The sequence below is a fragment of the Talpa europaea genome (assembly GCF_964194135.1).
Source record: "Talpa europaea genome assembly, chromosome: 11".
In the NCBI taxonomy this organism is placed as follows: Eukaryota; Metazoa; Chordata; class Mammalia; order Eulipotyphla; family Talpidae; genus Talpa; species Talpa europaea.
Genome location: NC_140078.1, coordinates 90398337 through 90421017, shown reverse-complemented (window position 1 = coordinate 90421017; position 22681 = coordinate 90398337). Strand labels below are relative to the sequence as shown.

Sequence of the window (22681 nt, the reverse complement as noted above, 5' to 3'; positions counted from 1 at the left end):
ACCAAACTTTCTTTTACTGCTTTATCATTCTCAGTACTTAGCTTCCTCCTTCAAGATCTCCTTATTTTCTAAGATGGTTGCTGGAGATCCATCATCCACTTCATATTTAAGAGTAGAAACCAAAGAAATGTGAGAAAACAAGATAGAAGTCTCCCTCTTACTGTGAATCTTCCTAAAAGTTTCTTAGGACCAATGCTTTTCTATACTATCAACTCAAAATTTAACCTAAGGTCAAATCAAGTGGCAAAGAAAGGCAAAGATGATGATTTGTGGGCAGGGTACATTAAGAGTTCTGTTAACTATGAAAGATGAGGAGATTATGTAAAAAGATAACCAGCAATCTCTATAGCACCTGCTATGATGCTCTATATAAATATGCTATGATGTAAATGTTGTCTCTATTTTCTTCATAATCATCATCATTACAAATGCAAGCATTTAGTAAGGACTTTCTATGAATTTTACTAAGTGCATAACTTCCATTCTCTAATTTTTTTTAATCACACCATTACCAATTTACGATTGAGGAAACCAAGACTTTAAACAGTTCTATTACTTGACCAACACTGTACTAGTAAACCACAGGCCCTCTAGGATTGTGTCACCAAAGGTCCATGCATTCAACCAGAAGACTTTATTAGGTTTCTCCTTTAGTCAAGATAGGTGTGAGTGAATCTATTCATTTGTGAGTTTGAATGACTATCCTGCCAAAATGTCATGAGTTGAATTAAAGATTTCTTTGATGATGGGTGCAAAAACCTTCACTGATATCACAGAAGCATTTTTCAGAAAGAGAATGAAGGAGTAGGTCAGATGAGAAGGAAGAATCTGTGGTTGAACTTTATGGCAATGTACATGCAGGTGCATCCTGCTGTACAAGAAAAACAGCTGTTTCTGTGTAGGTGACCTGAAAAAAGTGCACAGAAAGCTATTCTGGGTCTGAGCATTTAGTAGATAGTAGATGGGATAATTTTTTTTGAATTTCAATTTTGGGGTTACATTTTTGCTCTTCCATATAGTAGGTAGGATAGTCAATTCTTATTATAAGCAATGTCAGCTGTCTTGATCACAGGAGTCAGTATCTAAGCAACTTGCCCAGGATATCAAGTCTCCATGACAAATGAAAATATGAAATTTAAACAGACTTGTAGAAGTGCAAACATTCTAGGTTATTAGTCAGAGGATTCTATTAGGGCTAATGGAGTCTCCTTGAAACAAAGGAATGATTAAATTGTCAATGTAAATATAAACAATAGTCCTATTAGAGAATGCATTCATTGTTTTTCATTTCTTTGAGAAGGGTGCCCTGTTGTTTCTTTAGCTGGGTGAGTTAAGTTCTATCCTATAGAACGAGTATATAAATGTTCCCTACAATTCCATGTGGGCCCAACTTTTGTTAACAGCACAAAATTTTAAAATGTGGTAAAAACAAATAAAAGCAAACAATGACTACCCCAATAAGGAATTAATAACTTCACCATTTATTAAAATAATCATATCTAGTTGGGAATATGAGTCTACTAAAACATTTCCTCAAGACATTTTGAGTTACTAATATTAAAGTACAAGAAAACCTTATGAGTAAACTGACCTTAGTTTCACTCAGCATCTATGACCTAAATGAATGGGTGAGGCCTGTTAGTCACCCCAGGTTCAAGTTCATATTTACAGTAAAATACCTTATAGGCCAGTGTGCCAACAGATTATCAAAATGGAGTTACAACCATGACATCTCATGATTTAAATCGTACTCTTAGGTCTTTTCCATTTATTATCTTATTTTTACTAGAAATTTTTATAAGCCATTATAAGTGATTGTGTCCTCAAAAGAAAATGAGGCACAGAAAGATGTATTGATCTCAGAGCATGAAAACCATGTCCTAGGCAGAGCAATACTTGTATGTATACATACCCAGACAGTGACTCTGTGGAAGGCCACGAGCCTAGCCTTTGCTGTCCTCTCCACCCTGCCCCTCCATCATCACCTCAGCTGTCCTTTCCTATCCCATCCTTACTTCTTAGCCTTTAAGTTTGAATGACCCCAGTCAAGAATCCAGGGGACCTAGAATGGGGGTGGTATATACTTTCTCCTTCCTTTCCCAAGGCGCTTCAAGGGGAGCCTATCGAAAGGTTTGCTTCATTTCCTGCCTACCTGTGAGAACAGGTTGAGCCGGAAGCAGAGTCACTGAAAACACATATCTGATCTTTCACTATATGTGATCCAAAACAGGAAAGATTTTTATTCTTAGAGATAATATAATTTTGCTGGCTGTTCCACTGAAGAGCTGGTAACTTCAAAACAGCTAGGCCCACTTCTTCCATTAAAATTTGAAATGATTTTATTCCTAAGAGCATCTCATCATCTACTATGACAAGTGATAGTCTGGTTAAAAATTAGATGCAAACTAGGGAAAATGAACCTTTCCTCCAGCTGTCCACCAAGAGAGTTTACAAGATCAAGAGAAGGGTTTTCACTAGGAAAAAAGAGGCTAAACATGAGGAAGATCAGAAACGGGGAGACTTTTAACACCTACATAAATAGTATCAAGTTTTCAGTTTTAATGAGAAGTCTCTAGGGGATTTGACTTTGTTCAGATGGGGTCACCTACAAGAGTGATCTACCTCTCAGGTGGTTTCTGCAGTCTATACTAATCTGCGTTACCCACTGATTTAGTCGGAGTCCAAGGGAAATGGCAGCATCAACAAGAGACTCCCATCCATTGTGGAAGATGAGGAAGAGGAAGAGGAGGCAGAAGAAGAAGAGACAGCTTCTCTTTCTCCCATCTACACCAGGGGATCCTCTTCACGCAACAAGAAGGTTGGAAGCAATAAAAGCTATCTTGGCCTAAGTTTAAAGCAGCTAGCCTCGGGAACAGTACCATTTCATTCACCGATTAGAGTCTCCAGTTCAAATTCTCCCAAAACGAAACAGGAAACTGACCCTCCTCAGCATGGTAAAAAGAAAGAGAAGAACTTGAAATTGCAGCTTTCAACTTTGAATAGTGCCGGACCCCCAGACCTCAGCCCAAGGTAAGGAAGAATTCATATCATGTAGGTCTTCCTGAGGAAAAATAACTGCTAGTAAATTATTTGTCAGTCTTCTGGGTCTTTAGACTTTGCAAATTTTCAGCTTTCCTCAATTTTGTGCACAATTTTTGACTCTGAGGAAAATATGTGTGGTCTGAGAATAGTTTTAGTCATAATCTCAAAAGTCTCCATTAAATGTTCAGAATTCCCTCTCAACTCCTTCCATCTATTTATCTCTACCTGTTATAAATGTATATTTTCACATTGCAATTTTAACATTTTAAATAAAAATAAAAGAGATAGGGGCCTCCCTGGTGGGGCAGGGGTTAAAGACACAGTGCTAGTAAGCTATTGCCAGCCACTGCAACATGAGTTCGTTCTCCAGCCAGGGAGATAACCCACATGGCACAGCAGACCTCTCCTGCATCGCCTGCTGCTCCCCTCAGCAGTGTATTTCAGTAGATCCTCCTGTTCTGTCTCTGGTGAATCACTCTGCACCTCTGGCCTACACCCCAGTTCTTGTATGCATAAATAAGTAAATATTTTTTAAAATAAAATAAAAATAAAAGAGATAGCATCAATGCTGTCCCCTCAATGCCTGATCTTTCAAACGTTTTATGGAGCAATGGGTTGAAATTATGAAGGAAATGAAGAGCTAATTTTCATGTTCCATACTATCTAATTCATCACTATAGATGACTGAAGCTCAGTTCTATTTTTGGTCTTTTCAGTAGGTAACGTGACATGACTTTGTTTTTAACATCTAAAAATTCACTTCGAATCAACTAAAGATGACAGAGTAGGTAAAATAATCTGACTTAGACAACATAAAAGGAGTAGGCATGGTGCATAACAATGATAAGCAGAAACAAGATAAACCATATTGATTACTACCTGTGTTTCATGTCCTCTGCCAGGTCATTTCACATGCACTATTTCTTTTAATCTTCTCAGGAATTCTATAAAGTAGCTCATATGAACTCTTGCCATAAAATTGTCTTAAGTAAAACTTGAAGGTTAAGTATTTTGTCCAAAATCTCGGAAATTAGGTTCTGAAATCAGGATTCAAATTTTATTTTTCTAATTGTAAGGCAAGTGGTCTTTCTGATAGACTACATATTAATTATTCACTTAAAGAACACAATTTATCCATTCAGAGATAACAGTAAGAAATAAATAAACAAACTTAGTAAAAGTAGGTGGACAATAAATGTTCAGGAATTCATTTGAAGATGGTAATTTGAAAGCATTGCTTAACTCTTCCTCCTAAATTTCCACTAACATGATAAACAATAAATTTTATACAGGAGGAAAATGTAGCACAGCTGGAAAAGAAAGGTTTGTGTAAAACTGATGCCTCACTTGAAAAACATTTTTTACACATAAAAAAAGATTTTGTTAGTATTTTCTGATTTTTGTTATCTTTATGCTTGCATCGTCTACAATAGACTTGTCTTTTTTAATATGAGTGGGTAATACATTTTTACTAAGGAAAGAAAACTAGCCAAGTCCTAACAGTAATTTACATGTGATTCTTCAGCTCTCACTTCAGAGTTTTGTCTAAGCAAAGAGTGAAGATTGCATCAAGCTTATTTTCTGTTTTGATATAGTCATGAGCTTAAAACAGTTTCATTCTGGGTAGATTAGTGACTTAATATAAATTTAGATAAGAGGATTTTTATAGTGTAAGATTTTGAATCTGAGAATAAAGTATTTCTATTCAATACAAATATAGTGTGGGATAAAATTGTGAGCCACATATGTAATTTTGAATTTTCTAATAATCACATTTTTTAAATTAAAAAAATGCAAGTGAAATTTATTTTAGTAATATATTTTATATTTGATTCAATATGCCCCAAATGTTATTTCAAATGTAAACTCATCTTTTACTAAAATCTTAAAACTGCAGTATGTATTTTACACTTATGGCACATCTCAACTTGTTTGCATTATTAGCCGTGTATCTGGTCCCAAATAGCCAAAAAAGGTTAATGGCTACCATGTGTATTGAATAGTTTTAGAATATCCAGAATTTAGAAGCTCAGTGCAATATATTTTATCTTCTGGAAATACTGTTATCTAGGAATATAAATGCACAACTAACCAATTTCCTTTACTTTAAATAGGATTGTTGATGGAATTGAAGATGGAAACAGCAGTGAAGAAAGTCAGACTTTTGACTTTGGATCTGAACGAATCAGGCCAGAGTCCAGAATTTCTCCTCCTCTTGGAGGTAACATCTATATTTAATCTTCTCTCAGGGGGTGCTATTTCTCTTCAACTTATAGTGCTTGGCATAGTTGTTGTTTGTTTTTTGTTGTTGTTTTGGTTTTGGGATTTTTTTTGCCTTCCCATTCTCAGAATATTCTCCGTGAGAAAGAACTTTACCAATGCCATGGAATAATTTAACTTGAATCTGTGCCATCTCTCCATTATTATGACATCATTTGTAATTGATTCTCTGCCCAGGCTAAATGCCCTGCCTTTTGCCAGCCCAGGTAAATACTGTAACAAGAGACTGAAATTTCTTCTATTTATCACAGGGTAACCATGTTTTCCTATGATAAATGCAGACAAATCCACAAAAACAATATTACGAGAGGAAATGTTGTGTTGGTGGTGCACTATAGGAAAATTGGTTATATTTAGCCAATTTATTTGCTAAGTGGTTATGTACTTGCAGTTTGTCAGAGGATAAGCAATTTCAGGAGGATGTAAGAGTGTTGGAAATGATGATGACCTTTATGAAGCATTTATGTCTAGTGATGGTGAATTAATGTAAGAGTACCCCCAAATCTAGTTCAGGTTTCTGCCTCTCCTTTTCATCCCATAGAATGGACAGTGAATCTGCCAACATGATGAAGGGCAGAAATGGCAGAGGAATTTTTAAAAAGATACACCCACAGTTGACAGAGAATAATGGACAAGTGTATTAAGTAGATATAGGCAATCTAAACAAATACCAGCAAACTACCGAATTTAAGGCATTCAATGCCCAGTGACTCTCTACTACCCTTCCTATCCAGCTCTGAGATCCTTGGGCCAGGATCTACTGCTAATTAGAAAGTCCCTCCTTAGACAAAGACAAGCCCAAGAAAGACTTTTAAATATATAGATCTGGGCGTATATCTCCATTTGGTAAGTTACCAGTATTCCATCTTCATCAACAATCCTTCTTCCCAGATCCTTGATGGAGTTGACAAAGGGAGGTGAGCAGGGAGAGATGGGTACTGATGTCAGTCAACAACCCTGATTCCCTAATTCAAATGACTTACATGTGTTAATAGTATTCTGTTGTGGCAAGGAGCACAGAAATCATGGTTATAATCAAACTGGTGCTAGCACCTACTCTGAACATTGGTGGAGGGTCCCCATTGGAGGTTTGTCCTTGCTGGATCACTGGGACCTGGAGACAATGCACAGAACCTCACAATGTCCATCTGCCTATTTTTTATCCCATCATCCCTTTAGCTTCTTCTTCTCCCTATTCCCAATGTTTACCCGTATACTCATCCATTGAAGCAACAATTCTTCTTGACTTCATCTCCTAAATATCTCTGTTGTGTTTAGGACTTTCTACTTTACTGATACCATCCTTTTCCTTGCCACAGTCATCTCTTGCCTGTATTGTTCCTAAGCCTCTGGTCTCACACTGTTCTCCTTGCAGAGTGAACTTTTAAAAAAATGCAAATGTATTCTTATTACTCTACTCCTATGTGTAAAACCCTGAGGTGGCTGCCTATTGCTCTTAGAATGAAATCCAAACTCTTTAAATTTCTCTTTTAATGTCTCTCTTCCCTGCTGGACTCTAAGCTCTACAAGAGTCATATATTTTCTCTACTCACTGTTGTCTTCACTAAATGAGGTCTAGTCTATTGTATGTGATCTCTAATCATCTGTTGAAAGAATGGATTAACTTTACAAAATTTATCTGCAAAATGAGCTCTTAGTACTCTGCCACTTCAGCTTGTTTTAAGTGAAATTTTCTTCCACAAACAAGTTTTCTACCTGTAATTAACCAGAATTAAGACATCAGAATGGTCATATCATGACCATTAATGATATGATATGAATTAATGATATCAATAGATAACTATAACGTATTAATGATATGAATAGATAAGTGAAATCAAATTCCACTCCAGCTAACAGTGACTCACCTCTACTTTTGTCCCTAATAGAAATACATGTACTTGGAGGAGTAAGAAAGAAAAAAGTAGAGATGAGAGAACCAGGAAATGGGAGAAATTACCATTTAGAGCAACACAGTAAGAGACAGAAAACCTGCCGTGGGCATTAGCACCTGAAATAGACGTAGGAGGAAAATGCTCTTGCGGGCACAGGAATCAATATTTGGAAATTAAAAAGAGGAGGAAAAGAACATCCCTTTTCTATGGCTTGGGCACTAGCTGTGATATATTTGAGAGAATGGTCAATGAAGAGGAAATGTGCCATCTTGGAAGGTGGTGGTGATTGTGTCCAAGGGAAGGGGAAATTTATCATAAACACATCCAATCACTCTATGGCCATGGTCCCCACCATGATGTGTTCCTGGTTCCAAAGTGTATCAAATACCAGCCAGAGGAGCTCCAGAAACTTGCCAGAGAGACAAGACCTATGATGCACAGATGTCAGGAAAAGTTAAAATTAAAGACTTAGGCCTCTTTCCCTATCCCTATTGACGTAATCCTCAAATGTAAGGTTAATTCATCAAGGACTCATTCTCTGCATGTACCATTTTTCAGACCCTGAGGTTGGAGCTGCTGTTCTCTTCATCAAAGCAGAGGAGACCAAGCAGCAGATAAACAAACTCAACAGTGAGGTATGGCATTTTCTCTTTCCTTGGTCAGGCTGGAGTGGTGAGAAGAAATTATACCAGCAGAAGTAGTGTAATTACAGTCATTGAACATTCACACTGTAGTGTCAGACCACTGTGGATGAATTCTCATCAACCTTCTTTTAGTTATGTGACCTCTGATTAGCCACTTACCTTCTCTCAAGCTCTATTCCCCCCCCCCATGTGTAAGTAGGGGATAATAATTGCCTTATGGTCCATTGTGAAATTAAGTGAGATAGTAGAAGTAAATCAATTAGCATAAAGTAAGCCCCAAGTAAATGATAATTGCTATAATTATGTATTATTGATATTTGGTTTAATTAGTGCTTTTTCATTTGTTCATGTCCTCCCCCCAAATGTCTCAGATCTGCTTTCAAGGGTCATTCAGTGTTATAGTTTGTCTTTGTCTGATCCTTTGAATTGGATTGAAAGTCTTAAATCACAAAGACTTGGACCCACCCAAGTAACCTCTTATTAAAAGTCCGTCACAAAACAAACTAAACACCCTGTTGGAGCACTTGATATTAACCTGATATTGAATCATTTCTTTCCATACATTGTTCTCAGCTACTACCATCTTTCCCCCCACATTTGAGACCATTTCATCGTTTAAGAGCTGATTGACCAGCATATCTTAGCTCAAATACAGGAGAGTGATTATTCAGTGAAAAGAAAGTGTTTATATTTTCACTTTTTGGATTTTAAGTAGTTTTTCCAAGTTACAGCTATAAATCCCCACACTACATGATTTTCTTTTGACCATATTAACCACTGGTTGACGTGTTAAAACAGATAACCACTCAAAAAACAAAACATTTTCCCAGTGTGTTTCTGTAGTCATGATTATTTTTCTAGTGAGATGACATGAAACTTTTTGTCTTGTCATATATTAAAATAGGAGAGGCAAGAGAAAATAGCAATGGTCCAATTACCCTTCCCCAAAGAATTGGGTTTTCCTTATAGCAAAGTATCTGATCTCTTCATGGTTGAAGCTTAATAGAAAAAGCTTACCCTTTACATACAATTTAATTTACACCCAGCCTTTACCCTTTGGATGGTATACTGAAACCTACTAAAACAGGCAGAATAAAAATACAAACGGTAAAATTATGCCTTTTCTAACCTCCTACTTCTTTTTTCCTCTTATCGCTTAGAAAGTAATGTTATTTATATAGCCCCTCTTCCAAATCTTCCTTTTCTTCTATGTCCTGCTATTCACATCTGTGATCATTTGATTGTTCTATTCTTTATTCGATCTATTCTTTGGTGAGTAGGAAGCAAAAGAAGAATGAACAATAAATGTGAGATGTGCTACATGACACTAACCTCCACCTAGAAGTCAATCCTCAATCTGTGTCAGGCATGTTGGGCAGACCAGGGGACACTACGTAAAGCATTGAGGGAACAATGCAGGACCCCCCATGCTGAAACTTGCTCAAACATTTAAGATGTAAAGAAATTGTTCACTGATGTGTAGATTTCATAATCAGTTGGCTAAATATATAACAAAAACTCAGAAACAGCATAACATGGGTAATAACCTACATTCACAGAACAATTAGAGAGTTGAAAAGATGTAGGCCAGCTGCTAATGTTAGAACCCTTCTGAAAACACTGCCACTGCTTGACAGCAGAGAAGAAACAGTGAAACTCTACAGAAATTGTTTATAAAATAACAACAAAACGTCACTGTGGGGCCGTGGCTGCGTAAGTCAAATGCTTTATTTCTGAAAGGGTTTCAGGTAAGAGAATGGTTTCTTGTTTTGAAATCTGGCTGACCCAGAAAGACATGGTGGCAAAGCCTCCTGAGGGAAGCTGCCTGCTCAGTCACAGCATGTGTGAGGCGTAAAACATGCTGGTAGAGCAAGAGAACAGGCTTTGGAGACAGACACTTTTATCCCTTTTCATCCTTTTCATAAAATTAATTCTGGAACTTCAGCAAGATGTTCGCCTTCCCTACGTGCAGATTTTTCCTCTAGTAAATGACTATAGTGATATCTATGATAGATTTTTAGAAAGACCATATCTAAAGCACTGAATGTAATATCATCCCTTAATAAGTGGTCAAATGCTCATTGCCCCTTCAGACAAAGTTATGCTCCTTTTTAACAAAAGATAACTCAGGTTAGCACCTTTCTGCTACCTAAGAGTACCCAGCACAGAGTGACAGGAGAATAAGGCAATGCTAATGGAAAAAATGAAAGTGAATGAACTCACGGGGATCATACCTGATCATGAAAATAAGCATTTTCACCAAAGGGACTCCTTTTGCTATGAGGGTGCTCAGTGTAAAATTAGAAAACAAAATAGTAGGGGGAAATGTTTATATTTCCATATATCCTAGGTGCTTCTGTATTAATTTAAAGAATAGTTATTGGGTTAAGACTTGACGATTGAAGGGCAAAGTCACCCAGTATGCCACTGTTAGCAATGCTTAAGTATTGCCTGATATTACGCTAAACATCTAAATGCTAAAATTATGATAAAAATAGGCAGAAAAGAACCTGCCAAGCTTAGTGGAAAGATAATCTTAGGCAACTCTTCATTTTCAAAATTGAGGATGATGGTAGTTCATTAAATCAGCCTTGCTTATCAGATTGGATTGAATGCTGATTGCCATTCTTTAGCATTTTATTTTGTATGAACACAAAGGAGCCAGTTAATATTAAGCCACCTTGAGTCTTGACTATATGAAGGAGAATAAATGTGTAACATGCCTAAACAAAAATTAGCTTTGTAGTAACAAATTACATTGACTTTTTTAAGAAAGAAGTCTGGTGTCTCATGTATTAACTCCTTTTTTTTAACAACTTCATTGAGATATAATTAACATATATAATTCATCCACTTAAAAGTGAAGAGTTTAAAGACTTTTAGTATATTTACAGTTGTGCTTTCATCACCATAATCAATTTTAAAATATTTCATTACCCAACAAAGAATTCTATAGACATCACTCCTAATTCCTGCCCAGCCTGAGGCAATCATTAATCTACATTCTGTGCCTACAGATTTTCCTATTCTGGGCATTTCATATAAACAGAATCATACAACTGCACATAGTTGTATCCTGATATTTTAAATTTAGTCTGTCAGCCTTTGCCTTTTGACTAGATTGCTTAAATGTATTCATCTTTATTGTTATTATTAATATAGTTTGACTTGTGACTTCTCTTTTACTACTCATTTTCTATTTATTCATGCCTGATAATTAACACTTATTAATTGTGAGTTTCTTAGATTATCAAATACTCTTCTTGTGAGATTTGTTCAAAACACCTGTAATGGGGCCTCCCCTGGTGGCCCACAAAAAAAAAAAAAAAAAAAACACCTATAATGCTTGCTTAGGAAAACGGCATTATGACTAAAGGACAAATATTCTCTACTTGGTATAATTTGAAAAACATATATAATGTTTAAACATTTTTCTTCTTTTCCAAGTGATTTAAAATTAAAATTTAGAGAATAATTCATCTGTGGCTAAATACATCTGGCATTTTTGCTTAAAGATAATTCATATTCTTAGAGATGCACATTGGTCATTAGCATACTAAGACGCTGAAATCTTATAGTAAAGAAACCAAGTTCCCTTTTTAAGCTATAGACCAAATATACTTGCTTGTACATTACTTTAATGAAAAGTGACTATTAACATTTTGTTTCCCATTAACACATCTTGAAACAATATGGGAAGCTAAGGAATAGCCAATCTCAGATGTTCTCTAAAATTCTTACCTTCCCTTTAGTTGAAGCTATTCTGAATCCCTGCTTGGTTTTGCTTTCAGAGCAGACCATCATTAATGTGTCCTGAAAAGATTTCCTTGTGAAATATCAGAAGCTCACAGCCAGACTTTGGTTCACATATACTTAAATTTGAGATTTGATTCAACCATGGATAATTCTAGAAAGGGTTTTTCAAAAACGTCAAATAAAACATATTACATGCTTATCCGAGAGACATATAGCTTTCCCACTGATGGTTATTTCACGTTAGCATTTCAAAATCTAAAATTAAAAAGGAGTAATTTGTAGCAAATTAAATGATAAGAGTATGAAGAAGAGACAAAAGAGCATATCCACTGGCAATTTACGGACTTTTACGAGTATATTTTAATCAGATGTGATCATTGGAAACAAGAGACTGTTGCTAGAGTCCTGTGCTGACTTCACCCGATGAACTGCAAGTTCACATTCTAAACTGAATTTCATCAGCCTTGGAGATGAAGTCATCTCTGTCGAATAGCATTTCTTAAATAGTTTATTAGGGAAATGTGGCTTTTGTTTCAAACCAATGAAGCAAAAATCTTCACCAAAAAAGCTTGAGCTGGGGGAGGTGTCTTATCAGTGCCTAGAAGAGAGCTCTTTCTAGAACCCTGGAATAAACTTTAAGTACCACGGCCCATGATGACTTCCTGGTAGACCTTACTGGGTCATACCTTTCTCACTGTGGTGTTCATTGCTAGAATGAAGGATTCAAGTTGCATTCATTCAAATAGGAATTATCGCTTTGATTTTTTTTGGATTTTGACTTAGAGTAGTTAAGAATGGATCGTTGGAATTTATAATAACCCAAGGTAAAGAAAATAATTGGTGAAAATTGGGTTTTTTCAAGTAAAAATATTTTGGGGGTATTTTTTCAAAATTAAAGAAAACCAAGTTTGAGATACCAATCAAACACTGAAAAACAATAATCCAATAAAAATGTCCTGAAATTCCCCCCCAAAAAAAGCAATTGAAACTACATATAAAAAAAAAAAACTATAGTGAAATTACTTTAAATTACTATACTTAAAAATATTTGAGTAGGGCCTCCCCAGTGGCGCAGCGGTTGAACGCTGGGTTGCGAAGCTGCCTGCAGCCTCTGCAGCGCCGGTTCGATTCCCAGCCGCCGGAGAGGGTCCCACATGGCACACAAACCTCTCCTACCGCCCGCTGCTCCCCTCAGCAGTGTACTTTGTCCATCTGCCTGTTCTGCTCCCCGCTCTGGCTCTGGTGAATTCTTTCACCCTCCTCCACTTCTGACTGTACCCAGTGCTTATATAAATAAATAAATAAATAAATCTTTTTTAAAAAAAAATTTGAGTAGTATTACCTACCCAGAATAATATCTTATAAAGGACTTATAAGGGAAAAACCAATTATCACTAGATCTTTATTTTTTTTTATTTTTTTATTAGATAATAAATTTTATTGTTATATTCCCCATACAATTGCAGCCCCCCCATACTGACCCCAATCCCTCCCCTCCCGCCCCCGCCCCCCTAAAAGTGTCTCTGGTTCATAGTTTTTTATCACTAGATCTTTAAACAGCAACAGTTTATTCATGAAGAGGGAGTGACATACACCAAAATAAATAAGAGCATTTATTTTATTATTTTCTATTATATGCTATCATTTAATGGCATATAGGCTACATTAAGAATGGTATATCCAGGAAAAATGACTACCAAGGTGCAAACTGTTAAGAACATGAAACAATTCAGGGAAGATTCTTCCTATATTCATTTCCTGAAGAAAGTACTAGAGAACAAGATTCAGAAAACCAAGATGACCTGAAGGACATTGCCGTAGAACAAATTCATCTGCATTAAGTATATACTTACTTATAGCACCAAGTCTAAATGAAAGGTAAAGTACAGAGAGTGTCAGTTGCCCAGGCCATATACCCTGACGATGTAAATATAACAGAGCCATTAAAAAGGGAGGAATTGGAAGAACAGAATATGAATTTCTAAATGTTTTTATTTATCATAATTTGAAAATTGTAGTATTGATATGGCTAAACTATTGTGTGTGTATAATCAGGAATGAAGCAAATGAATGATTATGGGATATCCTAATTCTATCATCTTCTGTACCTCAATAATCAGAATTCACACTGCAGAATAAAGGAATACAAATGTAAAGTAAAAACACTATAATCCTGAAACAGAATTAGCAATACTAGGGTGAACCTAGTTAGTATTATATACACACAAACATCTCTTACAACAGAAAATGGCAGTGAATATCTCTGCCTCAATGTGCTCTTGAAATAGAATTTCCCACTAAAACCAAAGTTGTTTCCATTTCAAGGACATAAGCTGCACATAAGTGTGGAACACCTTAGTATACCAGTCAGCAAAAAACTCATCAAACACTACTAGCACATGTCAAGAAAACTCAGTAGCCAATAAGAACAGTCTCCCACTAGCCAAAGACTGGCTAATTTGCATTTCAGAAATGATAAGAAATACAATGAATAAAAAAATACAGTGGATTAAAATGCACTAAATAATAAATGCTACAAATGCTAGAAAGCCCCTGAATTTCCCTCCTCCCACAGATGCACCAAATAAATGGCTACATACAGAACTCCCTGGAGACACAATACAGTAAAACTAGCTGAGTGACTCCTATATATTAGGCAAATAAGAAAATACCCAAACAGAAGTGGGTAGGTGATGCTGAGACATACTCTTGACATCCACTCTACCCTGGCACATGGCCATACGTTCAGGAGAGAACCCTGAACTCCCAGCCTCTCCCAGAAGAGCAGAGGGTTTGGACCACATATCCAGCATGTCCCAACTTTTAAGGTTCCTCTTGGGCCCCCCATATACCTAGCTTTGAAAACCAAGAGGGTCTGTAGCAAGCAAAGAAGCTGTCTTTAAATGTGCACAGGCGCACCCCCGTGGCTGTGTTCCCCAGGCCCATACATGCCACACAAAGGGAGCAAGCAAAAATGCCCATCTCCCGGTTTCTCTCTGGAACAGCTCCGACTATCTGCTTTCCCAGTTGCTGCCGAGATCCAGCTTCTTAATTAGCCAAAATCTAGGTGTTCAACACTCTCCTCCCCTTTGGGACATTGACAGGTTTGGTCACTCCCTCAGCTACTAGAAGTCACTAAGAACAAAGACAGCAGATTCAACAATCACAAAGATTCTAAACCCCAAAGACTCCAGCCCAAAACTGTTAGAATAAAAAAAAAAAATCAGTAAAGTTACAGAATACATAATCAATATGCAAAAATCGGTTGCATTTCTATACACATACAACAAACTATCAGAAAGAGAAATGTACAATTCCATTTACAATAGTATCAAAAACAATAAAATTCTTAGGAATTAGCTTAACCAAGGAGGTACAAACTTGTACATTGAGAATTACAAAATATTCCAAGAGATTAAATATCTAAACAAATGGAAAACTTGAACTATAGACTTGCCAGAAGAATTGAAAGGATAAAAGTTAGACTAAATTTTAAACCCTTACTGAAAAATCAGTACATAGGGAGTTATTCAAATGGACTGGATTCATAAGAATATGAACCGTGGAAGACTGTAGAGAGCATAAACCAACAGCATTGACATCAAGTGGGAGTTTGTTCAAAATCCAGAATTTCAGACCCCAACCCTCATCTACTGAATCTGAGTAGACTTTGGGTCAAGATCCCCAAGTGATATCTGTTTACAGTAAAGCTCCACAAGCACTGTCCTATACAACCGACGTACAACTCTTGTGTTTGGGGTTCACTGATAACAGAGAAGATCCCTTGACTTGACTGCCATTCAGATACTAATGAATCTTTGTCTCAATGAAGCAGAAAAATAGATAAGCAAAGCAATCACAGGCTTGATAAATAATGTATTGCCATCACACAGCTAAAGTACTAAAGTTGTGTCCAAAGGACTAAGCTTGCAAAAATTCAGTGAAACCATTGAAGTAATCACTTTTGAGGCTCTAATTGGTCATTTTGTATTGGTAATGCTAGACTTGTAGTTCTTCTCTTATTATAATTTAAGAGGCATCAGATGCACCTGCAAAAGTAAAACCCTTGGTACTATTCTTGTGTGACCTCAGATAAGCCACTTCACCTCCCAACATTCTAGTCTCTCCAGCTGTAGGCAAAGATTTACAACTTTCATTAGTAATGGGATTAAGATCTTCATTTGGGTGAAATTTATGCAAGTGCCGAGTATGATTATTATTTTAGCTGACAGATAAAAAGACTGTCACTTGTTTTTGAATGCTTTGTGAAGCAAAAGACACAAGGATAAAATTATGCCGATCGTCTTTTTTGTTTTGCCTGCTTATGGAGTTTGATTGAACTTGTCTGAATCTCATGATAAATAAGCAACATAACAAAGGATTAAATGAAAGACCATTTAATTACCTGAATCGGAGCTTGTAAAAATGTATATGTGTTCGTGGCAAGGGGAGAGGATTGGTGTAATTAGTACCCCTGAATTTAGGAAAATTGTGTCTAGCAGGAAAATGTGTACATGTTTGGCAAAATTTGAGTGACGGGTCAAGAACTCTTCCAGCTAAGAAGATTATATCAACAGATGCATTCCCCATCTGCTCACTAAATACACAAAAATGGAAATCACATTTTTTCTCTGTCTATCAAATGAAGTTCCAGTTATACTGAGTCTATGAATCATACCATACTAATAGCCAAGATTGAGAAATGTAAAACATGAATAATATAAGATGGAAGGAAGCTATTTTCTATGTGAAATGAAAAGTGCTGTCAGACACACTGTGGTTTTCATTATGAAACTCACACTCCTGTTCCCAAAATGCACAATCCAAAGACACACCGGAACAGCAAATCTGCTTTTGTGCCAAAATGCACACAATCTCAGGGTAAAAACTAACTGCACATGGTGTTATTGGGATGCTATGTTATCAGCATCACAAATGGACTCTTTAAACCATGTAATAGCAGTGTTTCAAAATATCTCATTTTGAATACATGGGGATTTCCAATATTATATGTAACATTCTTCTTACCTGCTAGAGGTATAGTGAGACTTCTGTGTCTTGTAGTGTTATTTGGGAGAGATTGGTAAAAGTTATTTAAGTTCAGCTGGAAATAACAGAAACTCAGGAGAAATTAATCATGCAATTTACTAGTCATTAAATTATTCATCTTTCAACAAATATTTATAGATGGCAAGATTTGTATAGGGGCCTGAGCTACTATAAAGGACTGGAAAGGCAGTTGTACCTGTCCCTTTCACCCCCACATCAGTGCTTATTCAATACTAATCAATCCTTATTCAAAACTAATCAATACCACACTGTATACTGTTGTATTTTAGCTCAATCTATCTTTACAGAGATTTCTCAGTCTATCTGACTGCAATTACCAAACCTTGGACTGAAACTATAGGATCTTAATCAATATTTTTCAGACTCCAGTTACTGTCATTACAATTTGCTCTGGCAAAGATTCATATAAGGCAAAATGCTAAAACTTGAAGATTCTGTTTCTTCCAATATTAATTATGTAAAAATGTTAACATAAATAGTTTCTCCAATATGAGGCTGAAGATAAAGTACATAGATAACTGACTTTTAATTTCTCTGGGCTAAGTATTTCCTAGGTTAGTATTCCAACCTTGCAGAAGTTTCCAACTAAGCTTAGGGGGTGTTGTGTTGCATTATCAAATCCAGACATCTGCAGCTCTGACATAATACCAGTTATACAGGGACCAAGCTTTTACATCATTATATTATTTAATCCTCACCACAAAGCTCTTGACTCAAAGGAGCATAAGAAATAATATCACTTCAATGGAGCAAATTAAACATGAGAGGAGAAAACCAGATACTCAGAAATGTAGGCAAAAATTACTTTCTAAGCCAAAAGAAGTTCTGAGAAGATCTGGATGTGGCAGAAATTTAGGGAAACTGTGACAGTCAGTGATTCCCTTCTGAATAATATAGAAAGATCAGTGTGTGGATTATCATGGACAGTTGACAAGTCCGTTCCCACACAGTGTTTCTATAAGTGATGGAAGGTGTTGGTCAACAAGAATACATACATCACCTGAAAAACTGCTGAACTCTTCATGGTCTATGTGGATAAATGCATGATGCTTGCAGAACAGAGACAGGACCAAGCTTTAGGTGCTCTGGAGCCTGGGATAGAAAAGTGAACTGCTTGGAAGCACAGATGGTGTTTTCATCATTTCTTCTTTCTAACAGTTGGGACTTTGGAAAGGATAGAAAAATCTTGGATGTGAACAATTGGCTCTGCAGATGGTGATGGTGAATTGGTTTGGCCAACAGTTTTAAATTCCAGACTGATGGGTTTCCTTATCTACAGAAAAATGAAGAGGAGGTGGAGGAAGCAGAAGAGGAGAAAATTGATAAAGAAAATACAACTGAACACACAAGTTTAAAAATGATGTATATTAAGTTATAGTTTCTTTATCTGTGATCAAATTAATAGAAATAATTAGGTCACATCTAAAATTGCCATTCAAGATAGCAACCAGGGTTGCAAAAGTTTTGCCAAACTTCAGTTGATAAAACAGCTAAATAACTTATTGAATTTGAAACTTGGCACCCATCATGTGGTTGTGAGATACCAGGGTCAGTAAAAAGGGAAAATTTCCCAGGGAATTAAACCACCTATGGAAATTAAACTCATTCTGGTACAAGTGACAAAGAAATAAGATAAATTAAGTCTATCCAAAGTCTTGGCCCAAGGGAGCCTACTTCTACAATTACGAAGGGAACACAATAAGATAAGACGGATTCTTAAAGGTGGGGATGCCACCTGCTCTGAAATACTAGGTGACACCCAAGGATTTGGTGTAGGGAATGTATATAAAAAAATTTAAGGAGTGATAATATTAACATTTAATATATTTACTTTATTGGAACTATGGTGACAGTGCACAGGTGAACTGGTGGTGGGAATTTTACAGGGCCTACACCTGAGAGGAGAAAGAAAATATTGTACAAAAATGAACAATGATGTAAAACAGAAGTAAATAAAAATAGATATTTACAGCAGAAAGACAGAACCAGTTATATTTTTTCCCCATTATAATTTTATACTAGTCAGCTTTTTACCCAACTATTTACCATCAAATCATGAGATAAAATAAGATCAAAATTAAAAGCAAGGGCCTCCCTGGTGGTGCAAGGGGTTAAGCACTGCACTATGAAGCAATCTGCAGCCTCTACTGCACAAGTTTGATCCCCAGCTGGCCAGTGAGCAACCCACACGGCGCAGCAGACTTTTCCTGTCTCGCCCGCTGCTCCCCTCAGCAGTGTATTTCAGTCAGTCTGCCTGTTCTGTTCCCCACTCTGTCTCTGGTGAATCCTCTCACCACCACCTGCTCCCCCACATCTCTGGCCTGTACCCCAGCTCTTATATGCATAAATAAATAAATCTTTAAAATTAAAAGCAATACGAGAACTAAGTTCTTTAAAATGACAGGAACTGCATTCCTGCTATTATCTAATTTATACATCCATGAAGTTCTCAGTGTGTGTTGTGTTGCAGTCATTGTTCTGAGTCCAGGAGATCCAAAGATGTGTGTTTTCACCCTCAAGGAACTGATAGCCTACTTGAGGGAATAGTCATATATGATACAAGTTGATCAGAATTCAAAGGGGCAGAGAAGAGCCCCCAGTTGACAAGAATGGTGTCCATGGGGCTATGAGCTGTTAATCTCCCTGTGTGAGTTGGGGCTTGTGAAGGACTCTGTAATACCTACTGTGTCATTTGAGTGACAGAAAACATTTCAAGCTTTAAGCGGTTGTTGAGCTATTGCTGCAGACAGGACAGCAGGCTCCCAACAAGATATACTGGAAAACTTGGGCTCATTTGATCTGAATGATTTCTTTTTCTTTGTCTTTATGACCAAGCTCTGCAGTACTCTACTTTTAAGTTGTAATTTGAAGACATATTTCCTTAAGAGCACAGAGTCTTGTTCACAAAGTAGCCCTGTGGGCCAAGAAATAATTAGACTATAAATTAACCAAGAAAATGTTTATTTGAGCATAGGGATCATGACCTGGGTCCACATCCAGAGGCCAGTCCCAGGGTCAGGGCCTAGGGGAATTTTAAAAGATCAGCAGTTTTCCCACTTCTAGGCATTTACCCAAAGGATAAAAAAATAGTAATTTAAAGAGATATATGCACTCCCATGTTCATCACAGCATTATTTACAATAACCAAGAGTTGGAAACAACCTGTATTCCATGACATGTGATTGGATCAAGATGTCATGTATGTACACAATGGAATATTACTCAGCTATTAAGAAAAATGAAATTCTGCCACTTGCAACAGCATGGACAGATCTAAACAGTATTATGGTTAGTGAAATAAGTCAGTTGGAGAAAGAAAATACTGTGTGATTTAACTCACATATGTTACATAAGGAAACCAAGCAACGAATAAATTAAATGAAAGGAAAATGACGTTTTAGACTGTAAAATCAAATCAGTGGTTCCCAGAAGGGAAGGGAGAAGGGGATGGGGTAATATGAGGGGTCAACTGCATGGTGAAGGACAGAACTGGACTTTTGGTGGTGGATTTAGTGTAGCATTTACAGATAGTGATTTATAATGATATATACCTGAAATTTATATAATGTTATGATTCAGTGTCCTATCAATAAAAATATCTTTCAATAAAATAAAGGATTAAATAGGGCAGTGGTCTAAGCTTGGGTCTTTTGTTTTGAAACTTTTGGATAAGTAGATAGGAATCTTCCAGCAGAAAGCTGTGGGGTCTTTTGTAACAACCATTAGAAATGGTCTCCTGTTTCTTTCCTAATCACTGATAAAAAGAATTTTTTTGAAGTCACCCAGAATTCCCAGCAAGGCAATTCGAGACAACATGGAGTCTGTTTGAGTCAAAGTAGGTTGCACAAGTCCCAGCACCCTTCCTCAGCAAATCCACATTTTCTTCCTGTGTTAGGGAAAGCATTGAGCCTCAGCACCCATAGAAAGTAGAGGCATTGCATTCTTTGCTTTCTACATTTGATTAAGTATAAGGTCTTTCATGTTCTAGAATGAATTTCGTTAGCAAGCCCAGCAGGATCAGTAAATAAAGGTGCAGTGAAACTGTACTGAGGATTTTGTGGCAGTATGTTGTCACCTTCGCTGTCACCAGAGTCTCCACCTCCAGGAGATGCCATCTCTCTACGTGACAGCTGGCTTTGTTCTTCTAAAAGGAAAAATCCTTTGCCTAATAGGGATTAATACCCTCTTGTAACTTTAATGACATGCAGGGGTGTGTCCCAGTGACACAATGACAGAAATCTTCCCTAAGATAAATTGATTATTATCCTCTAGAGCTAAAGAAAACTCTGTTTTCTTGGGCTCTTTGCTCCTTTTAGTTCAAGCTGATATGATAACTTTGCTTTCTGAAAATGTTGTTTTCTGAAAATGTTGTCCTGGAGCCAGTCAAGACTCTAGATTCCAAAGCTCATGACCACAAAGTGTGGCAAATGATCAGTGAAAGTTCGATATCAAGATAGAAAGGTATTTCAACCATGGGGAAATATCTACTTATTTTGAAAGCTAGAAAATATTCTTGAAATTTGTCCATTAATATATTGTCTGATCCCAGATTTTACTCATTGCAAACAACTATTGTTATTACTGCATTCATATAACTTATTTGATGTTGAATTAATATTCCAGGCAACTTTCACCCATCAGGTTATGCTTTTGTATCATCTCTGCTCTTCACAAATTCTAACCATGTAAGCAATAGTATCTCAATTCTTAAGCAACATTTTCCTTATTAATGCCACAACAAGATCAGCACCTGATTCCAAAGGCTTGAATTCCAGAATTCAAGCTTGTTCATGAAATAAGGAAATTTTAAAACTGTCATTTAACTGGAAGGTTAGTGTCTCCATTTTACAAGTGGGAAATATAGCTCTGCCTATCTTAGCTCCTTCTCAGATGTGAGGCTAGGAGTTGCCTTACTGTCACCAGAAAAGTCTGGTGGCTTTTGATGAGCTGAAAAGCCTGGACAAGTGTTTGGTTGAGTCCCCGAAGCTGCACGCTAGCAGCAAGGCAGAAATAGTTTTGGCCTGGCAATTCCAAGGCAGGTGTTACCAGTTGGTTGCCTGAAGGATGAAAAATCTTCCTCCTGGCCCTTTTTAAATGCCTGATTTGAGCGGTACTGCCTCCTGATGGGCCTGCCAAGGAGGATTAGTTTCAGAATGCACTTGCAGGAAGTGGACGGAATTAAGTTGCTGAATGAACTGGGAATGTATGCTTAAATGATGACAAAAATGCCCCAAGCAGCAGTCTTGGTTTGGCATCACTGAAGCTGAACTGTCCTTTTTTGGTTTGGAGGTGTTTTCTGGTTGGTGTTGTTTCCCACTTATTTATGGGAATTTTGTTTCATGAGTAAAATCATGTCATAGGAATTCCTTTACAAAATGCAATCATAACAATGAAGGCAAAAAAAAAAAATTACAACATAGGGCTAGTGTTTTCAATCTAATGAAAGACTAGAAAATATACTCTGTGTCCTGTCTTCTGAAATACAGGTTTTTCTCACCTTGAAAAATTTAAAAGCCAGATTTAAGTCAAATTCAACCTTCCTGGTGATCTTCCATAGTTAAAAAGAACACAAAAAAAAAAGTGATGTGTTTTGTTAGGAAAATAAATCTTCTGCTAAATTTTATTGCTGATTTTAGATATAAAACAAACAATGAAGACTCCTCAGTGGTTCTTAAATGTTTGGGGGTCATGTCGCCTTAATATACCATATTTACTCTATAAGTGAACAAAGCACATGTCATATAACTTGGGATATAATTTCATGAGTTCCAGGTTCACTAAGGGACCCCAGCAAATCTGGTGTGAGTTCTTCCTTTCATCATCACCATCCCTAAAGGCCAGTTGGTCTCTGTCCTATAATAGCACAGATATCAGAGAATGACAAAAGGAAAAGCTGCCATTGACTGGGCATCTGCTCTTGATGGTAAGCACTGAGAACTTTACATACAGACCCACCACCCACCACTCCACACTGTTTTGAGGTGTATGGACTGC

The 22681-nt window shown here is 36.8% G+C and overlaps 1 protein-coding gene across 1 annotated transcript in view; it reads left to right on the top strand.

The window, feature by feature from the left end:
* KCNH8 (potassium voltage-gated channel subfamily H member 8) overlaps positions 1-22681 on the top strand; it is a gene marked incomplete at both ends in the record, with an annotated part of 247880 nt that overhangs the window by 224184 nt on the left and 1015 nt on the right. Inside the window, 3 exons of the mRNA XM_084247027.1 lie at positions 2675-3030; positions 5157-5263; positions 7776-7852. Of these exons, the coding sequence (XP_084103153.1) occupies positions 2675-3030; positions 5157-5263; positions 7776-7852 (540 nt within the window). The remainder of the gene's footprint in view (positions 1-2674; positions 3031-5156; positions 5264-7775; positions 7853-22681) is intronic.